Source organism: Eriocheir sinensis, chromosome 5, assembly GCF_024679095.1.
Source record: "Eriocheir sinensis breed Jianghai 21 chromosome 5, ASM2467909v1, whole genome shotgun sequence".
Taxonomy (NCBI): Eukaryota; Metazoa; Arthropoda; class Malacostraca; order Decapoda; family Varunidae; genus Eriocheir; species Eriocheir sinensis.
In genome coordinates this window covers 19,323,190-19,345,720 of record NC_066513.1, presented here as the reverse complement: position 1 = coordinate 19,345,720, position 22,531 = coordinate 19,323,190, and the positions used below count along the sequence as shown (strand labels likewise).

Below are 22,531 nucleotides of genomic sequence, written 5' to 3'. Positions count from 1 at the left end.
TCCCTCGGTAAAGCTTCCGGGTTGCATGGCCTTCCCGAGTTTGTGGAAGGAAAAGAAAGTTACTGTTTTATTTTATTATATTTCCTTGTTGATGTTTGTGTGAGGGGGGAGGGGGGAGCGGGTAAGGCTGCGGGTTTTGCGTGAAGAGTTTGCGGGTTTTGTGAAGAGTTGCGTTTTTTTTTGTTTTGTTTTTCCCTGGGGAGTTGCGGATTCTGTGAAGAGCTTCCTTTTTTTTTTTTATCTTAGGGGAGACTCCGCGAAGGTTTTTGAAAAGGCCTGTTTCGCTTTTACGTTAATAGAAATGGATTTTTTTTTTTTAGGTTGAGTTTGAAAAGAAAAAGTTGATGAAAAAGTTACGTGTTTTGCAAGGTAAGAGCGAAGAAGAAAAAAGAAAACTCATCATTGAAAGTTCTCCTTTGAAAATGTAACGAAGACTTCCAGAGAATTCGTGCCAGATAAACGTGAGAATCTTGGAGGAAAAAAAAAGGTTGATGGACGGGAGGACGGACGGAAAATGAGAGATGAAAGATAGCGCCGAATGGATGGAAATGAAAAAGGAAGTGAAAAGATCTGACTGATTAGGATGTGTGTGTGTGTGTGTGTGTGTGTGTGTGGAGAGAGAGAGAGAGAGAGAGAGAGAGAGAGAGAGAGAGAGGGCGAACGGAGAAACACTGGGTCGAAATAGAGTTTTCTGGGTCAAGTCCAACCCGGTCCAATCATCCTTTACCAACCCTTAACGAAGTGCGGAACCCCCATCCTCTCTCTCTCTCTCTCTCTCTCTCTCTCTCTCTCTCTCTCTCTCTCTCTCTCTCTCTCTCTCTCCTCCGTCGAGTAGATTGCTTAAAATGGAGGTTCGCTTTATATGCAAATGTGTTTCCTTGGTTTAGTCTAATTTTCACTTGACGAGCCGCGGCTTAGAGGTCTCGCGCCCACACACACACACACACACACACACACACACACACACACACACAGTAAACAAACAAATACATTACGATATTTGCTACTCCAACTTAATAATCGAGAGAAAAAAGAACTGTCTATAAAATAAAAAGAAAATAATAGTAATAATCACCTGCAGAACAATAACTCATTTACGCGTCGAGAAACTGTTTGGCGATGTAACAGACCGAATAAAACGTTTGTCCTTGGATGTTCATTTAGCACGAGGATGACTCAAGCCTTTACCTCCATTTGAAGAGACTCGTTTACAAAATTAGGGGGACTTTCATGAGCCTAATGGTAACTCAACAAAGCCTCTGCCCCATGAACGTGGAAAACACCTAATGAGATCCTGACTAATCATCTCTGTGGCCTTAGAAAACAGAGATCAGGTGGTTGCTTGTAGGTGAGGACGGCACAGCAGGGTACCTTGATGCGTATTGCGTTTAACCCGTCCGCTGCGATTGGCACGGATTTGGCCTTCCCTGGTAGCCTGGTAACATTATACTCCTAGGTCTTCCTCTGCCTCTGTGGTGGATAGTGGAGTGTTTCCCATGTGGTATTGATGTGCTGGATATCCCCTCCCATGGTGCAGGACTTTACATTTTTTTCACTGAATTGTAACAGCCACTTTTTGCTTCAATCCAGTAGCTTGGTGAGGTCTGACTGTAGGAAATCCGCTTGCAACTGGTTAAATGTCCTTGTGAAGGTGAGAGGGAGAAAAAACGAGTTCAGGAAAGGTGAAGAAGGGGCCAACAGGGATACCTTAGGGCGAGTGTGAGTGTTATGGCGCAGGTGAGAATATGGAGGGGGAAAGAAATATCACGTAGAGACACATGTTAAGAAGAAAGGATGAAAGTGAGAGTATAGAAGAAGGAAAGAAAGATCAGGTGGAGGCAGAGGTGAAGAAGAGAGAAAAGGTGTACAATAGGGAAAGTTTAAATGCCCAGGTAAGGGAATAAGAGGGCAGGTTCAGGTGAAGAGGGAAAGGGAACAAAATACCCTGGAGCAGAAAAGCCAAGGGGAGTGATCAATGAGTTTCCGGTGTTACGAAATTACATTAGACATAAAAAAATAAAAAATAAAAATAAACGATTCACGTGGGAAGACAGGTGAGAAAGGTTTTATGGCATTGTGAAGCTGATAGCGAAGACGGATGCGTGTGTGTGTGTGTGTGTGTGTGTGTGTGTGTGTGTGTGTGTGTGTGTGTGTGTGTGTGTGTGTGTGTGTGTTTGTGTGCAAAAGAAAAATACAGGTGCTAGGAAAGGTGAAAAAATGTATGAGAATATGTACTTGAAGGTGAAGGAGGATGTATAGGACAGAGAGAGAGAGAGAGAGAGAGAGAGAGAGAGAGAGAGGCCTAGGTGAGGGACGTGGTGGTGGTGGTGGGCGTCGCTAATACACTCTAATTAACATCGTCCTCCGCACATCCGTCTCAATGGGAAAAATGGGCGACAAAGGCTTCATGCGGGCCATTGTGTCGACCCAGGCAGGCAGGCAGGTGAATGAGAGAGAGAGAGAGAGAGAGAGAGAGAGAGAGAGAGAGAGAGAGAGAGAGAGAGAGAGAGAGAGAGAGAGACGCATTAACGTTACATAAAAAGTTTCTCAGTCCCGCCTCACGAAGCCCAGAGTGTAATGAAAATGAGGAGACCTTATCGTGATTAAAGACCGAACTTGACGGGGAGAGAGAGAGAGAGAGAGAGAGAGAGAGAGAGAGAGAGAGAGAGAGAGAGAGAGAGAGAGAGAGAGAGCAGAAAAAAAATCACTGTGGAAAGAAAAAAGGGGATAAACGTGAAATAATTAAAAAGAGAAGAAGAGAAGAGAAACAGACAGAGAGATAAAGAGCAGAAATAAAAAACTGTAAAAAAGAAGAAAAAGGATAATAAAAGAGAGGAAGAGAAAGAAAGACAAATAGAGACAACGTGACACACACACACACACACACACACACACGGTGCTAAAGTTCCCCTCTCACTCACTCTCCACTTCCGCGCCAGGACTCCCTCACTCCCTCACTCACCTCCTTGGGCACCCCACGCGAGGAGGTCTTTAAAGTTGACTTCTAGAGAGACAGACGAGGCCAGCAAATCTTCCGATGGTCCAATACGTGTCTGTCAGTCCCTTCCGTGGCCGCGTGACACCACCCAAGCCTTTGAGACCTCACTTCGATTCCCCACTACAAAGTTTCAGTCCTACTCTCCGTCATTTCACGTCCGCCGAAGGGATAGGTGAGGGATGAGCCAGGGATGAGTTAGGATTAGTCTTCAGAGGAGAAACATGCCCCTCTGACAGCCACAACCAAACCCCTCTTCTCTCGCAGCGACCGGCCAACCCCTCACTTTGCTGGCTTCCTGTTTCAGGCCTTTTGACTGTCCAGGGTACGTGATGATGCTGACTAGGCTCCCAGCACGCCGACACGCAATGACCGACTAGGCGAGGCGTGGGGACAGGCCAGCGAGGGTACCTGTGCTCAGGGATACGGCAGGAGGAGCGTGGTGCTGGCGGGCTCAAGGGTACGACGGCACCTCCACCCCGACACGCTGCTTGACGCACACTAGTGGAGGAGCAGAGCAGGTGAGTGACTGAGCCTGAGGGAGTAAGCGCCCCGCCCCGGCCCCCCTCCCGTACCCTCCGCCCCGGCCCGGCCCCCGCCCGCGACCCCGACCTGGCACTGTGTTGGCTGGCTGGCTGGCGGGCTGGCAGGGGAGCCTCGTGTGTGTGTGTGTGTGTGTGTGTGTGTGTGTGTGTTCTTACCTATTTGTTATTTTGTTTGTGTTTTCATGGGATTAAGTCAAGCTCGTGTGTCCTGTATTGTATCACTTTTTATCACATCATTTCTTAACTTTGTAGTATATATTTTGGGGTTTAATAGTATAGGAAATTTTCTGGTAACCGATTGACCTCTTAAAGTCTTCTTATTTTCTTTTGTGCCAACTGTTGAGCCTGACACTATAGATGGAAAATTTTACTGGAAAAAGAGCTTTGAATTTAACCCAGCTAACCTGACACTATAGATGGAAAATTTTACTGGAGAGAGAGTGCCACATACACGGTTGAGTGACCCAGTTGCTGAGGTTCTGACCACCAGCCATGTTAAAGATGTCACAGTGAAACGATTTATTAATGAAAGTTCATGGTCCGCACCCTCCCTGACTTCTCTTGCGTAAATGGGAGTGATAGGTTAGGAAAACAATAACAATGGCTCGATAACTTTCTTTTCTTGCCAAGGCACACTCCATCCTCATCATACGAATTGGAAGAACGCCTCAGAACCATCCTTGAGAACGTTCGCACAGTCTAGGATACAAGTGAAAGCATTTCGTAACATTCGAGTGAGTCTCACGTCTGCGGGTTGAGCGTGAGAATACAAACTGGGAATATGTGATAGATTTAGACGATTTGTCACTCTTACTACACTTCTTTCATGGAATGGTCTTTACTTTCCCATTATCATTACCCTTTCCTCAGTACCTCGTCACCCAAATCCTAGAGTGACTAATAGGCTTCACATATCTCGCCGGAAGGAAAATGTGTCGATCACCCCTACTGACTTACAGGTGTGGCTTGTGACTCAGTAGACGACTCACTGACTATAGGTGCGCCGCTCATCAAACAATAAGGCTGTTCTCTCTATCCCACCCATGAGATATAGGCCTACTTCTTCCCTCCTCTCTTATAGGGCCATATTTTTAGACGTCTCGGGCTTCCACTACGGCTATTTCTCAAGACCACAGAGAAGATTAACCTGGTTTTCACTGGTGTTTTTTTTCCGTTCAAGACGCAGAAGTCGTGTAAAACTATCACCAGGATCACAAAACACTTCATGAAAAAAACAGCAGCTTCTACGAGAGGCCTTCCAAACAGGCGAACTAAGGGGCCGAGACGTTTAAAAATACTGCCTTTAATTCCATGGCTGATGACAGTTTGGGGATTCACAGGTCGATGATAAACTTCTTATGCCAAGTCCGTACACAGCGCAACTTGACCCACTCCATGCACTAAAGGTAAACAGGTGTATTACTCGTATGTCCTCGCCTGCAGGCCCTCACTCGCCGTAATCAGTCATTTTGGTGAGTCACTGTGGCGACGGGACAGACATAGGCCAGCCAGAGTGCACGCGTACCTCCATGATCACCTTGGTGCCTCTGACTTCTAAACGTTGCGTATATTGACTTGTTATGACCAGAAATTAACCCCTGCGTAACCTGTGAGTGTGTCCTCGTCCTCATAACACCTCCAGCTACGTCGGTTTGCATCAAGGAGACTATATTAGTACTATATTCTCCGTGCTTTGCATCTAGCCTGCACGTACCACCAGAATGCAGAATGTAGGAGAATGTTTTTGTAACTAGAAAATAGCAAGTCAGAGGACGTCAGTGATAGGAAGTAGTGATTGGAATAAGTTTTAAACGATACTGAGAAAACTAGACAACTGTAGAAAACATTTATTGGCATTCGTACTAAAACGCCAGAAAGGAAAGGTTAAAGCAAGTCTATTTTGAGATCTTAACCCAAGTGCAGCAAGTCGGCATATATATGTGTTATTTGCGTTTTAAGGATTTCAAGTATCTTTTTATTTATTTATTTATCTATTTTATTGCCAGCTGCATATCGAGATGGCATTGTTTTCAGTTTGGTGTGTGAAAAAAAAGAAAAAGAGTATCTAGCATATTACAGTTTAAGAGAGTAAAGGATTATATTTTGATGTCTTATAAATGTGTGTGTGTGTGTGTGTGTGTGTGTGTGTGTGTGTCACTTCTCAGGGTTGGGGGGTGAGGGGGGGTAGGGTTGGGGACTGATGCTGGAGTTTTGGGTTGGTGGTGGCACTGGGGGGGGGGGGGAAATAGAGGCTTGCAGTTGGGGGTTGAGGGTAGAGGTTGGAAGATGGGGAGGTAAGGTTGGGGGGTTGGGGTAGAAGGGGGGGAATTGGGGTAGAGGTTGAAGGAGTTGAGATTGGCGGGGTTGAATTGGGGCTTTGGGTGAAGGTTGTCAGACTTAAGGTAAAGGTTAAGGTTTTCAGGGTTGGGGTAGAAGAGGGGGAAGTAGTAGAGGGTCAGGGTCGAAGTTGGGGAAGTTGAGGTTGGGGTGTAAGTTTTTGGGAAAGTTGAGGTTGGGGTGTAAGTTTGGGGGGTTGGGGGAGTTTGAATGGAGGATGGTGGATTTGGGGTTGGTTGGGATGGAGGTTTGGGGTAAAGTGGAGGTTGACAAAGTTAGGGTTGAGGTGGAGGTTTGGGGTTGGGGTGGAGGGTGGCAGAGTTGAGGTTGCGGTGCTGGTTTTGGGTTGAGGTGTAGGTTTGGGGCTGAAGTTGAGGTTTTAGGATTGGGGTGGGGGTTGGCGGAGTTGGGGTTGAGGTTAAGGGCGGAGTTGAAGTTGGGGTGTAGATTTTGAGGTTGGGGTGTAGGTTGGGGGCGCTGCAGGGGTCGGGGTGGATGTTGAAGTTGGTTGATGAGGGTTGAGGTTGGGAGTTGGGGAAATGAGGTGGAGGTGTAGGTTTTGGGGTTGGGGTTTGGAAGTTGTGGTGGACGTTTAGGGGTTGGATAGGATATTGCGAATGGTATGATGTCTTAACAATTCAGATTTCTACCATATATGCACAATTATGGACACAACGAGTCTGCGTGGCCTGCTTATCTATGGAAGTCTATGTAACTGAAATAATTATGTGACGTATACAAAAAATATACTCCCCCATGTCTCAGAAAAATAAAATGAGGTCACAATATAGGTACTCACAAACTTAAATAACTCACTAGGAAAAGATGATAATTATTTAACTGACACAAGAGTAGTTAGTGTTGCTCTTAGCCAATGCCAAAGTCCTCTATCCAAGTTACTTTCTGTCATAATATAATCCCCCATAAGAGCCGGTCACCACCACCAGCAGCTGATAGCGTGGAGATGCAACCAATAAATGAAGCCACCACAAACTTAGAAGGAAGGAAAGCCACACAGGAATAGTCTCAAATAGCTCAGTATGGCCTCTAAGACACTCTCAGGGCTCCATTGCTGATGCTGTGCTGTTTCTCCTCTTATACGTGTTCATAATAATCTTCCCTCTATATATTCGTCTGCACGGGGCCAGCATCTGATAAGCCACCGGGAAACACAATTATATATCAGAATTAACCATACAGAGCCTCCTAATTAACTTCTGCAGCCACGTAAAAGTAAAAATGTCCAATGCGAAGAGATCCTGCCTGAAATAAGGACTCCAGATGGTGTATTTTGCTGGTAATTCCTGAAGTGAAGAGGAGGTTGTGTGCTTCCTGTCGAAGCCCTAAAACATCGAAGTGGAAGAAGAAGGATTCGAGGGCGTGTGTGATGCTGGTAATTCCTTGAGTAAAGACTGAAGAAGAGGCAAAAGAAGAAGAGGAAGAGGAAGAAGACTCGAGGCTGTGGTTCCTGCAGGTCACTAGCACAAACTCGAAGGGTGTAATTCCTCCAAGTGATTCCTGCCGAAGTAAAACCCCTGAAGAAGAAAAAGGAAGGACTCGAGGCTGTGCTTGCTACGAGTAATTCCTTAAGTAAAAACTGAAGAAGCAGAAGAAGCAAAAGAGGAGGAAGAAGACGACCCGAGGCTGTGTTTCCTGCTGGTCACTCAAAGCAAGAACTCGAAGGCTGTAATTCCTGCCGAAGTAAAACCCCTGAAGAAGAAACAGAAGGACCCGAGGCTCTGTTTCCTACGAGTAATTCCTCAAGTAAAGCTTGAAGAAGAAGAAAACCGCTGGTCATCCTTGAAGCAAAACCTCGAAGTCTGTGTTTCCTCCAGGTAACCCTGAAGTAAATCCTGTGGTTTCTCCTGGTACTTGAGGTCCTTCCTGAGGGTGCAGTGGAGGGTCTGGCAGGATGTGGTCAGACCAGGAGTTGGTGGAGGTGTTGAGGAGCAGTGTGCCTTACTGCCTGGTGGTGGCCCTCCCCCTGCTGCTTCTGCTGTCCCCTGTGCCTGTGGATGCTGCCGCTGAGTTCACAGTGTTCCGCCTGCAGCAGTATGACCTCCACGGCTCTGCCCACGGTGAGGCTCATTCTTTTACGTTAAGAATTTTGCAGCTCTGTACTTTGCCCTGGTGGTTTTTAACTCTAGACTTACACCCAGCTCACTCTGATGGTTTAGGGGGTATTACTCTAGAATCACACCCAATTTTCTGGCTGTATGGTGCTGTTCTTTTGACTGGGTGTTTTTTGTATCTAGAATTACACCCAGCTCACTCTAATGGTTTGGGGGGTGTTACATTAGAATTCAAACAACTTTGTCACGAGAATGTTTACGGCTCTGTTCTTGTATCGGGTGGTTTTTAACTCTACAATTACACCCAGCTTTTCTAATGATTGTGATTGTGAGGTTATTACTCTAGAATCACACCCAATTTTCTGGCACACACAGTATTTACAACTGTTCTTTGATCGGGTGGTTTTTAACTCTAGAATTACACCCGGCTCACGCTGATGGTTGTGGAGGGTTTTATTCTAGAATTACACCCAACTTTCTGTCATGCTGAGAGTATTTATGACTTCTTTCATCGGGTGGTTTTTAACTCTAGAATTACACCTGGCTCACGCTGATGGTTGTGGAGGGTTTTACTCTAGAATTACACCCAAGTTTCTGGCATGCTGAGAATATTTATGGCTGTTCTTTGCCTTGGTGGTTTTTGTAGCTAGAACTACACCCACTTCACTCTGGTGGTTTGGGGGTATTAAGAACATAAGAACCTATACAAGCCTATACAAGGCAGCTCCTGTACACTCAACCCCACCTTACTTCACCATCCATGGCTTTATCTAACCTCTTCTTGAATGTATCTACGGTATTGGCACCCACAACATGGCTCCCAAGCCTGTTCCATTCGTCCACCACTCTATTGGTGAATTAATTCTTGCCTATGTCTTTGTTAAATCTGAATTTCTCTAACTTAAAACCATTGCTACATGTCCTACCTGGCTCTTTTACTATCCAAATCTCTTGAATTACACCCAACTTTCTGTCATGCTGAGAGTATTTATGACTGTTCTATAATCAGGTGTTTTTTTAACTCTAGAATTACACCCAGCTCACGCTGATGGTTGTGGAGGGTTTTACTCTAGAATCACACCCAATTTTCTGTCACGTTGAGAAGCTTTATTGCTCTGCCCTTTGTACTGGTGGTTATTATAATCCGACACAAATATGGTCAGTTTGGATGGGGTCCAAATCTCTTCAGAGTGCTGCTGCATCACCCCCAGTACATCACTCTCTCCCTCATATGTTATCTATGTACTGTTTGAAACTGGGCATCAGGTATTCTGCATACATTCAATAAGATTTGGCAGTGCTATGGCCAGGGAACCTCCTGAACGGGCCCCGCCCTAATGGACTCAATAGCCGAGTCGGATCATTATTGATGGTAATTGTTTAGAGTAATATTACTCTAAAATTGCACTGAACTTATTCTGATGACTAATATTGTGTAGGGAATTACTCCAGAATCACACACAACTCTCTTGGGGGATGGGGGGAGTAATTTGTGCAGGGTATAACTCCAGAATTCCACCCAACTCACTGATGGGGTTAATATTGTGTAGGAAATTACTCTACAGTAGCACTTAAATCATTCTGGTAGTCAGTACTTTCTTGGATAGCTTTCAAAATGTTATTCATCACTCTGATTACTGTTTTTTGCAAAATACATAATTCTAAGATTTGAACTTATTAAGGTAAATGTGTAGTTTAGCTCTGCCATTTTAAAATATCTTTAGCAGCTTCATTTGGTTAAAGGGCTCAAACACATGTCCTGTAACCTTTTTACGAAGGCACACATGGTTAGAATCTAAGCAAACCTAACATAACAATGCTATTGTCTGTGTGTACCTTTCTATTATGGTTAAAGATCATGCATTTTTGCCTTTTAACCATAATATGAAGATGTATATGGTATTTTGAGGTGTCAGAGCTAAACTATACATTTAGCCTAATTATACTGTATTTGGCAAGGCCACTTATGATAGCTTAGTTCCGGCGACTCCATTTTCCCTGGCAGGCTGGGTAGCTCCAGCGGGATGATGATTTGCTTAGTGTTATTGATGAGCTTCCACTCAGAGCTACCCCAGCCTTCTGGGGGAATGGAGTCACCGGGACTAGGCTATCATGAGTGGGATTGCCAAATGAGTTGAGTATATGTGGAGATAAGTTACTATTTAGGTTAGGGTACCACTGTCCAAATAGTCACTCGTTACTTTACATGTTACTGCTGTGTAAGCTCTGTATACCTCCATAATCTGACGTTTCCTTTACAACAACTTAGGAATGTTTTCTATTTTACTCCATGCTCAGGGAGCCGCAGCAGCCTGGTTAATGTAGAGGCGAGGAGTTTAGATGCTGGCTCGGTGGCAAGACGTTGTGTGATAGCTCGCCTGGTGGACCTCACACCGAGCCACTACCATCGTGTGGTGAGCCAGGGCGCCGCTGCATTACTCATCCTCTTGCCAGCAAACCTCACCGCACTCACTGAGGACCACCAAATGGTATATAAGTATGGCTCACAGGGGAGTCTTGACTGGGAACTGCTAACATTAGTCACTAAAAAAAAATGAATAACAGGGATATACATCCTTTACCTACAATGCTAAAATATTTACCCTAATCAGAAGATCATGAAGAGTTCAGTTAGGTAATGTTAACCCCTTGCATCCGATGACGCAGTATACGCGTCATTTCGTCTCTCGTAGCATATCCGAGTGACGCGTATACTGCGTCATGGTCATTTCAGCCAGTGTGTGTTTTATTTCTTCTCGGGTATAGTACTCGGATATGGGAAGGGCGCGCGATTTGACAGCTCGTAGTGAAGAGGTTAAGGTGAAAGATGTATTTCCAGAAAATTACAGAAGCATAAAGTTGCACAACAAATTTCTATCAGTATTTGGACACTTCTTTTCTGTCAAGAGTCACTGCAATTTGTATCATACAATAGAATCTCACCACCAACATTATTTATACATCATTGACACTATGTATACGTATTAAAGAATCTTCTTGTAAAACTAATCAAACTGGGGCTGACAACTGTTATTCTTCAAGGAAGCCTGCTGGTGTTATTGGCCACCAGTTAAATAAATCAGCAGGTGAGGGATTGAATGGGTGGCAAGGGAGTGCTGAAACACAGAGAATCGGAGATATCTGCTTTAGGGGATGTTCTTTGAGAGGATGAGGCATTAGAAATATAAATAGAAGCATTGGAGTCTCACCATAGTTTGCACCCCCACAGTTGGTGCGAGAAGTGGAGGCGGCCATGCTGGAGGCAGACTCACAGCTAGCTGTCTACCTTGCCCATGAGACTCAGGAGCTGCTGCAGATCTTTGAGTCAGTGCGCACGGCTACAAACACTGACTTGGCCACCTCAGCAGCAGCAGGTTGGTGTACTGGTGGTGGTGGAAGAGATGGAAGTAGGTTAACTTTTCATATTATCAAGGATTGATTGTACTACTCTCAAAGTTTTTAGGTATATTAAATTATTAATTAAGTGTTATTGATGTATTTGTAGCCACCCTGTGTTGCTTCTTGTTGCTACATTGTTATTTCTTTCAATCTATTCTTTTCCCTTGAGTCAGCCATCTGTGCAACTTTCTAATGGGTTGGTGTTTATTCATTTCTCCCCTCAGCCATGATGAGTTCCCTGTCCACTGACGGCTACCAGATAGTGGTGGGTGGCAGCCAGTCCAAGCTGATTCCAGACATGACCATTGCCAACATACAGGTGTGCAGCTCTTCCTTTCCTGTATCTTTTTCATTAAGGCTTTAATTTCTTCTTCCTTTCATACATATTTTTCATATTTTTATAAATTATAACAAAATATATGTCCTTTCAAATGCTTAATTATTTATATTCTTCAGGGAAAGTCCTTAGAGGTAATTTTTATCAGACTCATTAGAATTTAAAAACTGGGGCTGTTGAACAAACAGCAACATTTACCTTCATGTTCCACAGACTAATCTTGATGCCTAACCAGATGATGATCACGAAGAATAAAAACATGCTAATAACTTATGCTAACTTTTGCACTATTCTTTGCAATTATTGTGGTTGTTTTGCAGGGGAAGCTGAGTGGCTATGGTGTTGAAGAGCAGTTGCCAACGATAGCAATTGTGGCGCACTATGATGCTTTTGGGGCAGCACCTGTAAGGGAGCACGTTGTTTTGTCCTTTTTTTAATATTTATTTCTCAAGAGAGATTGTAAAAAGAAAATCATTATTTGCACATATATGATAATATTTTTGTATGATGCTTCATCGATGGTTATAATATGGTTCCTAGCTAGAACAACCAACTTCACCATTTTAATACTTGGCTCCACAGCTATGCTCAGCAACAGTAGTAGTAGCTGTAGTAGTAGTAGTAACAGTATTTAGTGATGCAAAGTTCTTTGAAAATGAAAGTTTCATTGTTAATATCCTTTTCCTATGCAATATATGCTTGCAAAAAGCAAATTAAAAAGATGTGAGTGGATCCAAATATTTGAATGAATTTGATAAATATATATTATCAGAATTCTTGGATAGTCTAATCTACATAGGTCAGTAGTTGTGTGAATCATTACATTTGGCAGCATATCCTGTCCTAAAAGTGCATAAAGTTGAACAGGCAGTGATTTTTATATCTTTGTAGTGTGAAGCAAGTAAGGCTGTGCTGAGGCCATCCAATGAAAGGTAGGAAGATGTGTCTTTGTATGCAGTTTAAAGCATGCAGAGGTGTGTTGCAATGTTGATGGTGTGCATGATGAGAAACTATCTCTTTTTAAGGAGCTGGCATGGGGAGCAGACAGCAATGGCTCTGGTGTGGTGGTGCTGCTGGAGCTGGCCCGCATCCTCTCTCGCCTCTACGCCTCCCCGCGCACTCACCCACGCCTCAACCTGGCCTTCCTTCTCTCTGGGGGTGGATACATTAACTACCAGGTAAGGCATCATAAATAGTATTATTTATTTATTTCAGCTGTCATCTTTTTCTCTCTCTGCCAAAAAGGATCTGATAAAATCTTCCTCTCTACATTTTATCTGCAAAAGCTGTAGTATGGAACTATTTATTTCTCCATCAGGGTTCCAAGAGGTTCCTGGAGGACCACCTCGATGCCTCTGACTCTCCATTGCTCTCAGAGACTCACTACAGTCTGTGCCTAGACACCCTGGGCAGCGGCGATTCACTCAGGCTACACGTGTCCAAGAGGCCCAAGGAGACCTCCCCAGGATACCACTTCTACCAGGTGACAGCACTTTACAATGAACAATATTTCATTGAATTTAGATTCTTCATAGATCTCATTAAAATAAGAAAATAATTGCTTCAGTCTGAGACAGGGTTGTTGATTTTTTATTTTAAAAAAAATGGATTACTCAAGCAAGATGGCGGCACTATAAAACAGTTGCTTGCGTTACCAATTGGCTTGGACCAGCCAAAAGAGTACAGATGGGGGCATACGCTACAGCTGAGTGTGGCCGCTGTGCTCATCTCTGGCACTGGCCCTTGAGCCATTGGTGGGAAGAACCCATCACCCCAGGACAAGGTCAGCATGACATCTGGGTTATGACAGTTTACCTTCCCCAGGTTTCCCCAGGTACCCATTTATCAACCTGCCTGAAAGGGAGGATGAGCAGCTGGGTGAGCGGCACGCTGACTGCCCAGGTCAGGATTCGAACCCAGGGCCGCGGATTCGTAGCAAGGCATGGTAACCACTAGACCATGGAGGCATAAAAAGAAAAAAAAAGATCCAAGGGGTGAGAAACTTGCTATAATTATGAGGACAGACTTATGCATCTAATGCAGCCAATGTCAACAAGATGAGAAGACAGTTACAACAAGCAAATGAACTGAAGTTGCTAACCCATGGATGCACTGCACACATTCTAAATGTACTGGCTCATGATTTGGAAATTGGCAACACAAAAAAACATGTGCTTCATGTTGTTAATGTAAAATACTTTTGAAACCATCACTCTGCCTCAGCAAGATACCGTCAGAAAGGCGGTCAGTGTCTTGTTTTGCTCCAGGACACTAGATGGACCATGTGTGGCTGATGGAAGATATATATAATGATCTAACCAGCTCAGGAATAAATTTTGTGAAGTTGACAGGGAAGATATTGATATCAAAGTTAGAGTGTATTCTTTGTTTATTTCTCCATTCTATGTTGTTGCTCAGCAATAAGATCAAGATTTAAATCAATGACATTAAAAAAAAAATAATATAAAGCTTGATTTAAATCAATGATTTAAAAAAAATCATTTGATTTAAATCCTGCTTTAAATCTGTGATTTAAATCAACTTGATTTAAATCAAACAACTCTGGTCAGAGACTCCACAGATTTTTCATATAAGAATTTGTATATGTCTGATTTTTACAAGCATTTATTGCTACAGTAAACCCTCCATAAATCAAACTAATTGGGGGAGACCTAGAGGGCGAGGTGGTGACAGTGTGGATGACGGTTGTAAATAAAGCATGGAACAAAAAAGTACAAGGTGCGCCATGTGCATCAGGAAAGTTAGTTTTGAGTGAATAGGTTATAAATTGCATCTTGTGAACAGAAATCTAAACTGTTGTCTAATTTTAAGTTAATTTTACTATTCTCTGTGTGTGTCTATATGATTTGAAAAATCTCAACCAATGAGCTGCTGTATTCGTCTTGCCCTACACCAATGAGGGTTCAGGAAGGATGTGAGAAGCAGGCAGCCTGTTTTAGATTTATACAGTGCAGACTCATACCAAATTTGTATCTATGAATAAACCATATCTTCGACTGATTTACAATCAGTCCCAACACTGTCCAGATACATGCTGTATATCCCAGATTTGGTCCAGTTTATGGATATGTGTTTGCAAAAGTTTGAGACTTTCACTTCAACAGAAAATGTGCATAAATTAGCTTGAAGACATTTTTTTTTTACTTGATCTTGAAATGAGTGTATTAAAATTAAAACATCAAAACATTCCACCATTGACAGGCCCTGGAGGAGGAGGGGACAAAGGCTGGGCTCGTGGTGGACATGGTGCACCGGAAGATCAATCTGCAGGAGGACACTCAGGCCTGGGAACACGAGAAATACAGCATGAGGAGACTCCCGGCCTTCACACTCTCCAGGCTGCAGGTGCTTCATGTCTCCTTTACCATATGTCTCTATTTTACTGGTACAGGTCTTGGTCGTTGAGTGTGATTTATTTTTGATAGGTTTGTTTCTCTGAGTATGCATTTTTGTATTATTGGTACGTAGAGTGTCTCATGTTTCTATAACCTTTTGATGTCCACAGGGCCCCAGGGGTGGTGAGAGGGGCAGTATCTTAGACACCCCAGACACTATTGACGTGGGAGCACTCACCCGCAACACAGCAGTCATTGCCTCAGCCCTCCTGCGCCATATCTACAACACCTCCGTTGATGGCATTTTTGATAACGGTCTGGTGCGTGTCAGCTACTGATTATTTACCTTTAATCATCAAATTCTTGAATAAGGGAGCTCTCCATTACTCAAGCAAACCCATGCATTATTAATGAAAAGATTATTTATTCTAATTTACTATTATTGTTGAAAATGTTTTTGTAAAAGCCTTTATTGGATAACAGCCCATAGTATAATAGACTTTGCTAAGTCAGGTAAAGAGCTACTGACAAGTAGGAGCATCAGTAGCCAAGTAAATTGAGAAAGTGTAATGGAAAGTGAGATATAAAGCAAGAGGGTTACAACTGGTCATATTGCTGTGGGCAACATTTAAGGGCATCCCATCTTACCCATGTTTTACTTAGGTTCTTGCATTCTGTTCCCAGAAGGATCATCAGCACAACAAAAATTAAGTTGCTACATTTTGGACCATGATCTCTGAGGTCTCAAATGACTCAGAATGTAATTTGTATTTATTTGTAAAGCTTACTTTTTAGTTACACTTACTGATGGCTTGATATTTAATTGCAGGCAGTGACGGAGAAGAGCATCAAGTCATGGCTGGAGCTAGTCACCTCTCAGCCGCGCTCACCACAGTTGTTGTCTGGGAAGAATAGTCCTTTGGTTTCCACCCTCCATCAGATTCTCACCAGGTAAAACTCAGCCTAAATATAGATTGACACATGGAATACCAGTTAAAGTGCCAAATCTCATGCTTTCTCACTGAAGAGAGAGGTTTAGATTTGTATTGCAATCATGCAACCATGCACTATTTACCCATAACCTCATACTTTATTGAGAGGGAGGTTTAGGTTTGTTTTACCATCACAAAACCTACTGTCCACCCTTAACCCTCCACCCATGCCACCTTCAGATACACCAATGAGGCGCGAGTCACCTACCTCAAGGCAGACAAGCGTGACCCTGAGTGGGCCTTCTACGATGTGACCAAAGCGACCATGGCGGCATATGCCGTCAAACCCGCCGCCTTTGACTTCCTGCTGACTCTGGGCATCTTGGCGTACCTGGGGCTGATCTATGTCTTCCTTCAGGTTAGTGTTTGTTACCCTCTCTGCTTACTTATAGAGGAAAATTTTCAGTAGTATGAGATAATGGAATGAAGTAGACTTCTGTAGGCTTTCAGCCAGGTGAACATTTATTATGATCTGAAGCCTGGTGGCAGGGTTTATATATATTATTTTAAACTTATACAAGCATTCATCATCATCATCAGAAATTTCTAGTCCTCTGCAGAACAAAGACCTTTGCAAATGTTCACCTCTCTGTCTGATATTAATGTACTCCATCCTTTTTTGGCAAATGCTCTAATTTCATCTGTCCATGTGCATCATTGTCTGCCCTGATTTCTCAATATCTGGGTTGCCACTCCATTCCTTTGGTTATCCATCTGTTCATTGGTCTCGGGATCCTCAAGACAGAAAAGTTTTAGATGTAAAATTTTCATAATCCTTGAGTAGCAAACTATATCATTTATTTGAGGGAAGCCTAGTTAGGGCTGCTTGGGGATAGGTCTTCATTATGGTAATTTATAAGGTATCAATGGTAGTATTTGCTAATTTAATTATTTGCAAATCCAGAAATCTATCCCTTGCCCACTATCAGGGAGAGCTTAAAACAATAATATTTGCCCCTTATTGCCTTGCAGTACTTCCCTAAAATCTATGCCATGATGGTGCGCCTGGCATCCCCACAGAAGACAAAGGCCCACTAGGAGTCAGTGCTGCCCTGAACACTGACTAAGGTAATGCTTACAAAGTCCCTGAAATGTGTCAACAAAACCTGTAACCAGTATTTTGTACAAATTGTGATATATTGTTCACTAAGTCCAGGGTTGTTTGCTGATGAGTTTTGTTCGTATTGAGACACGTAGTTAATATACTTTTTATTGTCATTACTTCTCAACATTTTACATTCTTACCACTATGTGACTCCAGATATGTGTATTCTCTTGCTAAGGGCCGGGATCCAACACAGATGTCTAGAATTCTTGTTCTTTATGTTGCTCATGTTATGTATTGTAGAGGAGTAAGATGAGTGTGGAAAGGCTGTGGCTGGTGTGTGTGTGTGTGTGTGTGTGTGTGTGTGTGTTGACAGTACTTGAACCTGACTGGTCTCATTTGTGTGTTGTTGATGACATATGTTGGCTGCATAAATACACAAACAGTTTTTACTCAATGAAAAAAATCCATAGCTTAAAGTCATTCTCTCAAGAGGATCAGGATTATTTACTTAATAACCAGTAAGAAGTGTGATCTTCACCCCTTGGCTCTGTTGTCTACCACGAAGTTAAAACCCTAGTTCACATCCTATTCCTCAATTTTATTTCCAATTATGCTATCTCAAACTATCCTTTTTATTTCTTCCTATCTTTGCTTTATTTACTTTTTATACAGCTTCTTGTCGTACCTTCCTTTTCCTTCTCTGTAATTCCATTTTCACTCATATTAGCTCATTTTATGACTATCTCATTTTTAAGACACATGATGAATGGCAATCAAGTGGGTTTCACTGTGTTCCATGGAAATTTATAGTCAAGATTTGAAGAGGACACATTGTTGTATAAAGTTAGTGAATTAATTTGGAATATAAAAAAAGGTGTGGTCAGCAATCCAGAAAGCATTTTTTTTATGGAGAAATTAACTGCAGCCCCATATAATAACTCTAAACACAATGCTTGTTGTACAAAGATTAGTCTGTATGTCTTGCAGCAATGATAACATAATATTAAATTCTTTGGGTCTTGTGAATGGAATGACATGCAAGAATAATGAAGAATTAGTCATCAAATGGGTACCTCAGGCAATGATTTACAAGGTATTCTAAGTTCCAATAGAATGTTTTCACACCAGTTGCTGCATTGCTATGGTTACAATCATCCTATTTTCCTGGACTCCTTTGAAGAGTGAGTGACCGGTGAGTCATTACTGGCCTACGCACTTAAAGGGAGTAAGTGTATTGTATAATAATGACAATGGTGATGTACTATGCAAGACTTTTAATGTATTGTTTGGTGAAATTCTTGTTCTGTAGTTAAGCATATACAATTACTAGTGCAATTCATAACATTTGATCAAGCTGGAGAGAAAAGAAAGGAGATAGAAGTGACAAAATTCAGGGACCATGAATGTATCGGAAGAAGAGGCTTAGTACAAATTCATGTGGGATCATAATCCTGACTGTTTCATTATGGTCATAGAACAAAATCTTGATATAGGTGTGTAAGACTTTGAGGCATACATCTACATCTATAAGAAATTAAATTGAATTTGTATTCATTGTGTGTACTAGATTAAAGGTAAAGGAGTGTGTTCAGGCTTCATTTGAAAATAATTTTAATGTTGGTTTGCTCTAAGTACGCCTAACCATCGAGACAGAGACACCTAGCTCGTGGGAGTGAGGTTATCTGTCACTTGAGGTTGATGCTTCGAGTGATGTTCAGTAACGTGCATATAGTCATGTTGCTTCAAACTAAGTGCAGCTTTTGTAATGAGTGTTTATTACTCTTTTTAAGGCATACTATCTAAGAGTGTCGGGGATGCTGGTCAAAATGGCAGCATACCTTGGGGATGTCTGTTTATCCATAGAAATAACAGTGACTGAAAACTTCACTGTTAAGGAACACTGGAATTCGTGGCTTGTTGGAAAATCAGTGACCGTAAATAGACATGGGTTCAATAATTCTTATTGTCTCCCCAAATATGATCCAAGATGTTGGGCTGGACCACAAGAAACAAAATCTTGCCAAACTGTGAAAAGTTCGATGTTACTGTTAATGCTACTGGTTTTCTCTTCGTCTGTCAATATGCCCAAGGCAGTTGTTGCTCCATGACCACATACCACCCAATCAGTCCCTTTAGCTTGTTGGACAATGGTGTGTGCAATGGACATCAGGAGCATTAGGACACCTAAAGCTTTGAAATATTATAAGGCCAAATTGCACTTGTTATTGCCTCAAGGACTATAACAGTATTATTGGAAGTGTAACAGATAACATACAGATTAGTGAATACCACAACATTCACTCATGAATATCTATACTAAATACAAATAGATATTTAGGGTTCCTTCATTTTATATTTCAAGTTTAATTAGAAAATTTCAATTGCCTGATAGTCACAAGTGCTTGATTTTTGTCTAGCCTGTGTATGGATGATTGAAAATTATGTCAAGCACTAAACTAGTGTTTCTTAAGCCTTTTAAAGTTGATTATAAATATTGATTTTTTCACAGTAAAAGCAAGTATGCATTATTGCAGGCATAGTATTTCAAACAAGTGGAAGATATGCGACATTTGTTACCACAGCAGCCACCAGTTGATATACTCGTTCATTTATTTTCATTTTGCTCATGAGTACAAAAAGATATTAAAATAAGTTAAGCCATGCTTATACCAGATACTGTGCAATGTAGGCAGGAAACAAGAAACATCTGATGTCTTAAGACTGCTAATACTAAAGTGAGTTTACAACATTGGGTTGACCAGTGTAATCGTGTTTTTTAACATCAACTTGTCAAAGTATAGTACGTATACATCAGTGACATATTGAAATAGTTTTTGTAATCATTAAGGTCGTGGCAAGAAACACGATGCTCACCAGGCAATATGATGACAGCTGTTGCACTGAAACATCACAAAATTTTCAGACACCACTCCGGCAACTTGCCAGACTCTTCCACCACCACCACCACCACACATTAAGCCTAATGATTAACTTAAGTGCTCTTACTCTGGATCTGCAGTATCACACACATCATTTTGTCATTTTTTTTTTATATTATTACAATTATTCAACACTTACAACTACATACCAGAACATTTAGGGTGTGACGTGGCGTCCAGCCACGAGCCAAACATTTGTGCTGCCGCAGGGAGTGTGCCGAAGACTTTGTTTCCCCACCAAGTGTACTGAAAGTATCCAGCAAACACTCAGCCAAAAGTTTCTTCACACACTAAACCCTCTCAAACCTTGCAGTTTTGTCCAGCAAATATTGGAATGTCTTCATAGAATTTTGAAGGCACACAAACATATGTTTTCTCAAAGCTATGTCACATTTTTCATAGAAATTATTCCAATTTCCATGTAACAAAACATGCACAACACACAACACGAGATTAGCCAACATTATTCATTGCTGCAACAATGCCACTGACACAGTCAGTTCATAGGCAGTGTGTGGAGCAGGCATGTCATTTGTTTTTTAAAGTAAGGGGTAGGTCAGGAAAACCTGACTTTTTTTTTTTTTGTAAGTGAAGCCATTGGCACGAAGCAATGCTAGGGGGGTCGGGGTTATGCTCCCATAACATTTTTGAGAAGAAAGTAATTTGAAATTTATGGGTGAATTCTAAGGATCTAAAATTCCGATTTCAGTACTCCTGTTTTATATTGCCATTTTTGCTGTTTTTACGTATACAAAAATGGGGATTGCCTTCCCTGCCCCCCAGAAACTGACGCCACTGTGGAGATGCTTACTCAGAGGTCGTCCCAATATGATGTAAATATTAAAGCAACACACCACAAAGGTCATCACACCCTACTGAAACAACACCACCACACACCACAAGTCCAGTCACAAGCACAGGGTGAAGATGCTTCTACTTTTTCGCCGAGTGGTCACTACAGTCGACTGCGTAGCTCCCGATGAGTATCGCATACGGTACTTTTCCGTCAACCTGAGACTCAGATTCGTGAAGCCTCACAAGTTTCGGTTCCTAAATTTCAGAGTATTTATTACGGTGAGGCTGGGCAATGGACAAGAAGAAACGGCCCATTGTGTCTACGTACAAAAAGTCATGACCCTCCATGGACCTAGAGGGTCATGAACTCGGGAAACCTAAGCTAAAGACTCAGCGCTTCGGTGTGCGGACGAAACGGGTGCCATACAAGTGCTTCGGTTTCGCGGTTCATGATTCTTGACTGGCTCGGAAATTTTCGTTCGCATGGAAGGAGTGGTTTTCGTTGTCGACTGGTTTTACGTTACTGACAGACTTCCGTTGGCGTGTGCGAGGCCTTCCAGCGTCCCGTAATGTTGTCTTTGCCTTAGTAGGGTATGACCACCATTTTGTACGCATCTTCCCGGTTAGTACGCGTATAAAAAATAAATAGATAAAGCTTGGAAAACAGCCGAGGTTTGAAAAAAAAAAAAGCATTTGTTACTTTGATAGCATTTCTGTCTTAAACCTTTAGAAAAATCCCCCTCCCACCAGAGTATTTTTCATTCCCCCTTGACGTGCGTACTAATTGGAAGCGTGCGTACTAACTGGCGAACACACCCTATGCTACGGAAATGCTTCGTCAGAGGAAACGGAGAGGCGAGGGACAGCCGCCTCGCCTCTCCTTCCCTCCTGTGTGTGGCTCGGTCGGGAGTATTTTTCTGCTTCTCTGTAATTTTTTAACTCTTAAGGGAGAGATGGGCATAGAGTCTCCGTGTGTGTCTCTTGCACCGACCTGCCTCTGTCTATCCATCCTGCTGCTGTGCTTGTATATATTGTTGGTCTTTAAATCTGTTCCAGCGTCATGATTTTTTTTTCTCGCTCGTTTCCGCCGACTGGAATAGAGAAATGAATAAATGATTTCTCTTGGTATGTGTTGCATTATTTACCGGGCCTCAAACTTTCTTCATTTCGCGCCGAGTAATTTTTAAGTGCTTTACTTTTTCGCGGGTTTTTATTGATGATCGGTGAGTGTGAGGGGGGGGTGGGGAAGAAGCGCCGGTGTTGCCAGAAAAGAGTGGAAACTTCAGGTATACGTTACACCTCTACTACTATTACTTCTTTATTATCTAATTATCCAGTTATCTATCAAACAATCAATAGGGGCACACAGTGGGGAGGGGGGTGGGCGTCGCCTCACCCACCGAGGCCAACAACGGGGAGCCCTGAATAAGTCTCCATGCAAACCTTTTTTCCATCCTGCACCTCACGGCAAGAGTCATCTACTTATTCAACCCATGAGCTTTGCGAGTGTCCCTTTGGCTTTCTCCACTCGGTATTGTCTCTTGTTCGTGTACCCTCGGCCTCCTCCACTCGGGGTTGACTCATCTGAAAATAACTATTGCTACTACTACTACTACTACTACTACTACTACTACTACTAATAATAATAATAATAATAATAATAATAATAATACCACCATACCACGACTGCTTTATTATTAGTTCATCCAGGACAGG

The 22,531-nt window shown here is 42.5% G+C and overlaps 2 protein-coding genes across 3 annotated transcripts in view; one reads left to right on the top strand and one right to left on the bottom strand.

Moving 5' to 3' along the window:
* The window catches only part of LOC126984857 (globin-like), a 60,163-nt gene extending 56,657 nt beyond the window's left edge, over positions 1 to 3,506 (bottom strand). For both annotated transcript variants that reach the window (XM_050839123.1, XM_050839101.1), the window contains exon 1: positions 2,963 to 3,506. The gene's annotated coding sequence lies outside the window, so the exon portion shown is untranslated. The remainder of the gene's footprint in view (positions 1 to 2,962) is intronic.
* Positions 3,507 to 6,478: 2,972 nt separating this feature from the next.
* Positions 6,479 to 21,943, top strand: LOC126984847 (nicalin-like). Its single transcript, XM_050839049.1, has 12 exons — positions 6,479 to 7,955; positions 10,248 to 10,438; positions 11,179 to 11,323; positions 11,573 to 11,667; positions 12,006 to 12,089; positions 12,711 to 12,863; positions 13,004 to 13,168; positions 14,908 to 15,051; positions 15,212 to 15,361; positions 15,871 to 15,992; positions 16,214 to 16,391; positions 17,006 to 21,943. Exons 1-12 carry the CDS (start codon positions 7,790 to 7,792, stop codon positions 17,069 to 17,071), a joined length of 1,659 nt encoding a protein of 552 aa, XP_050695006.1. The 5' UTR covers positions 6,479 to 7,789; the 3' UTR covers positions 17,072 to 21,943.
* Positions 21,944 to 22,531: the final 588 nt, after the last annotated feature.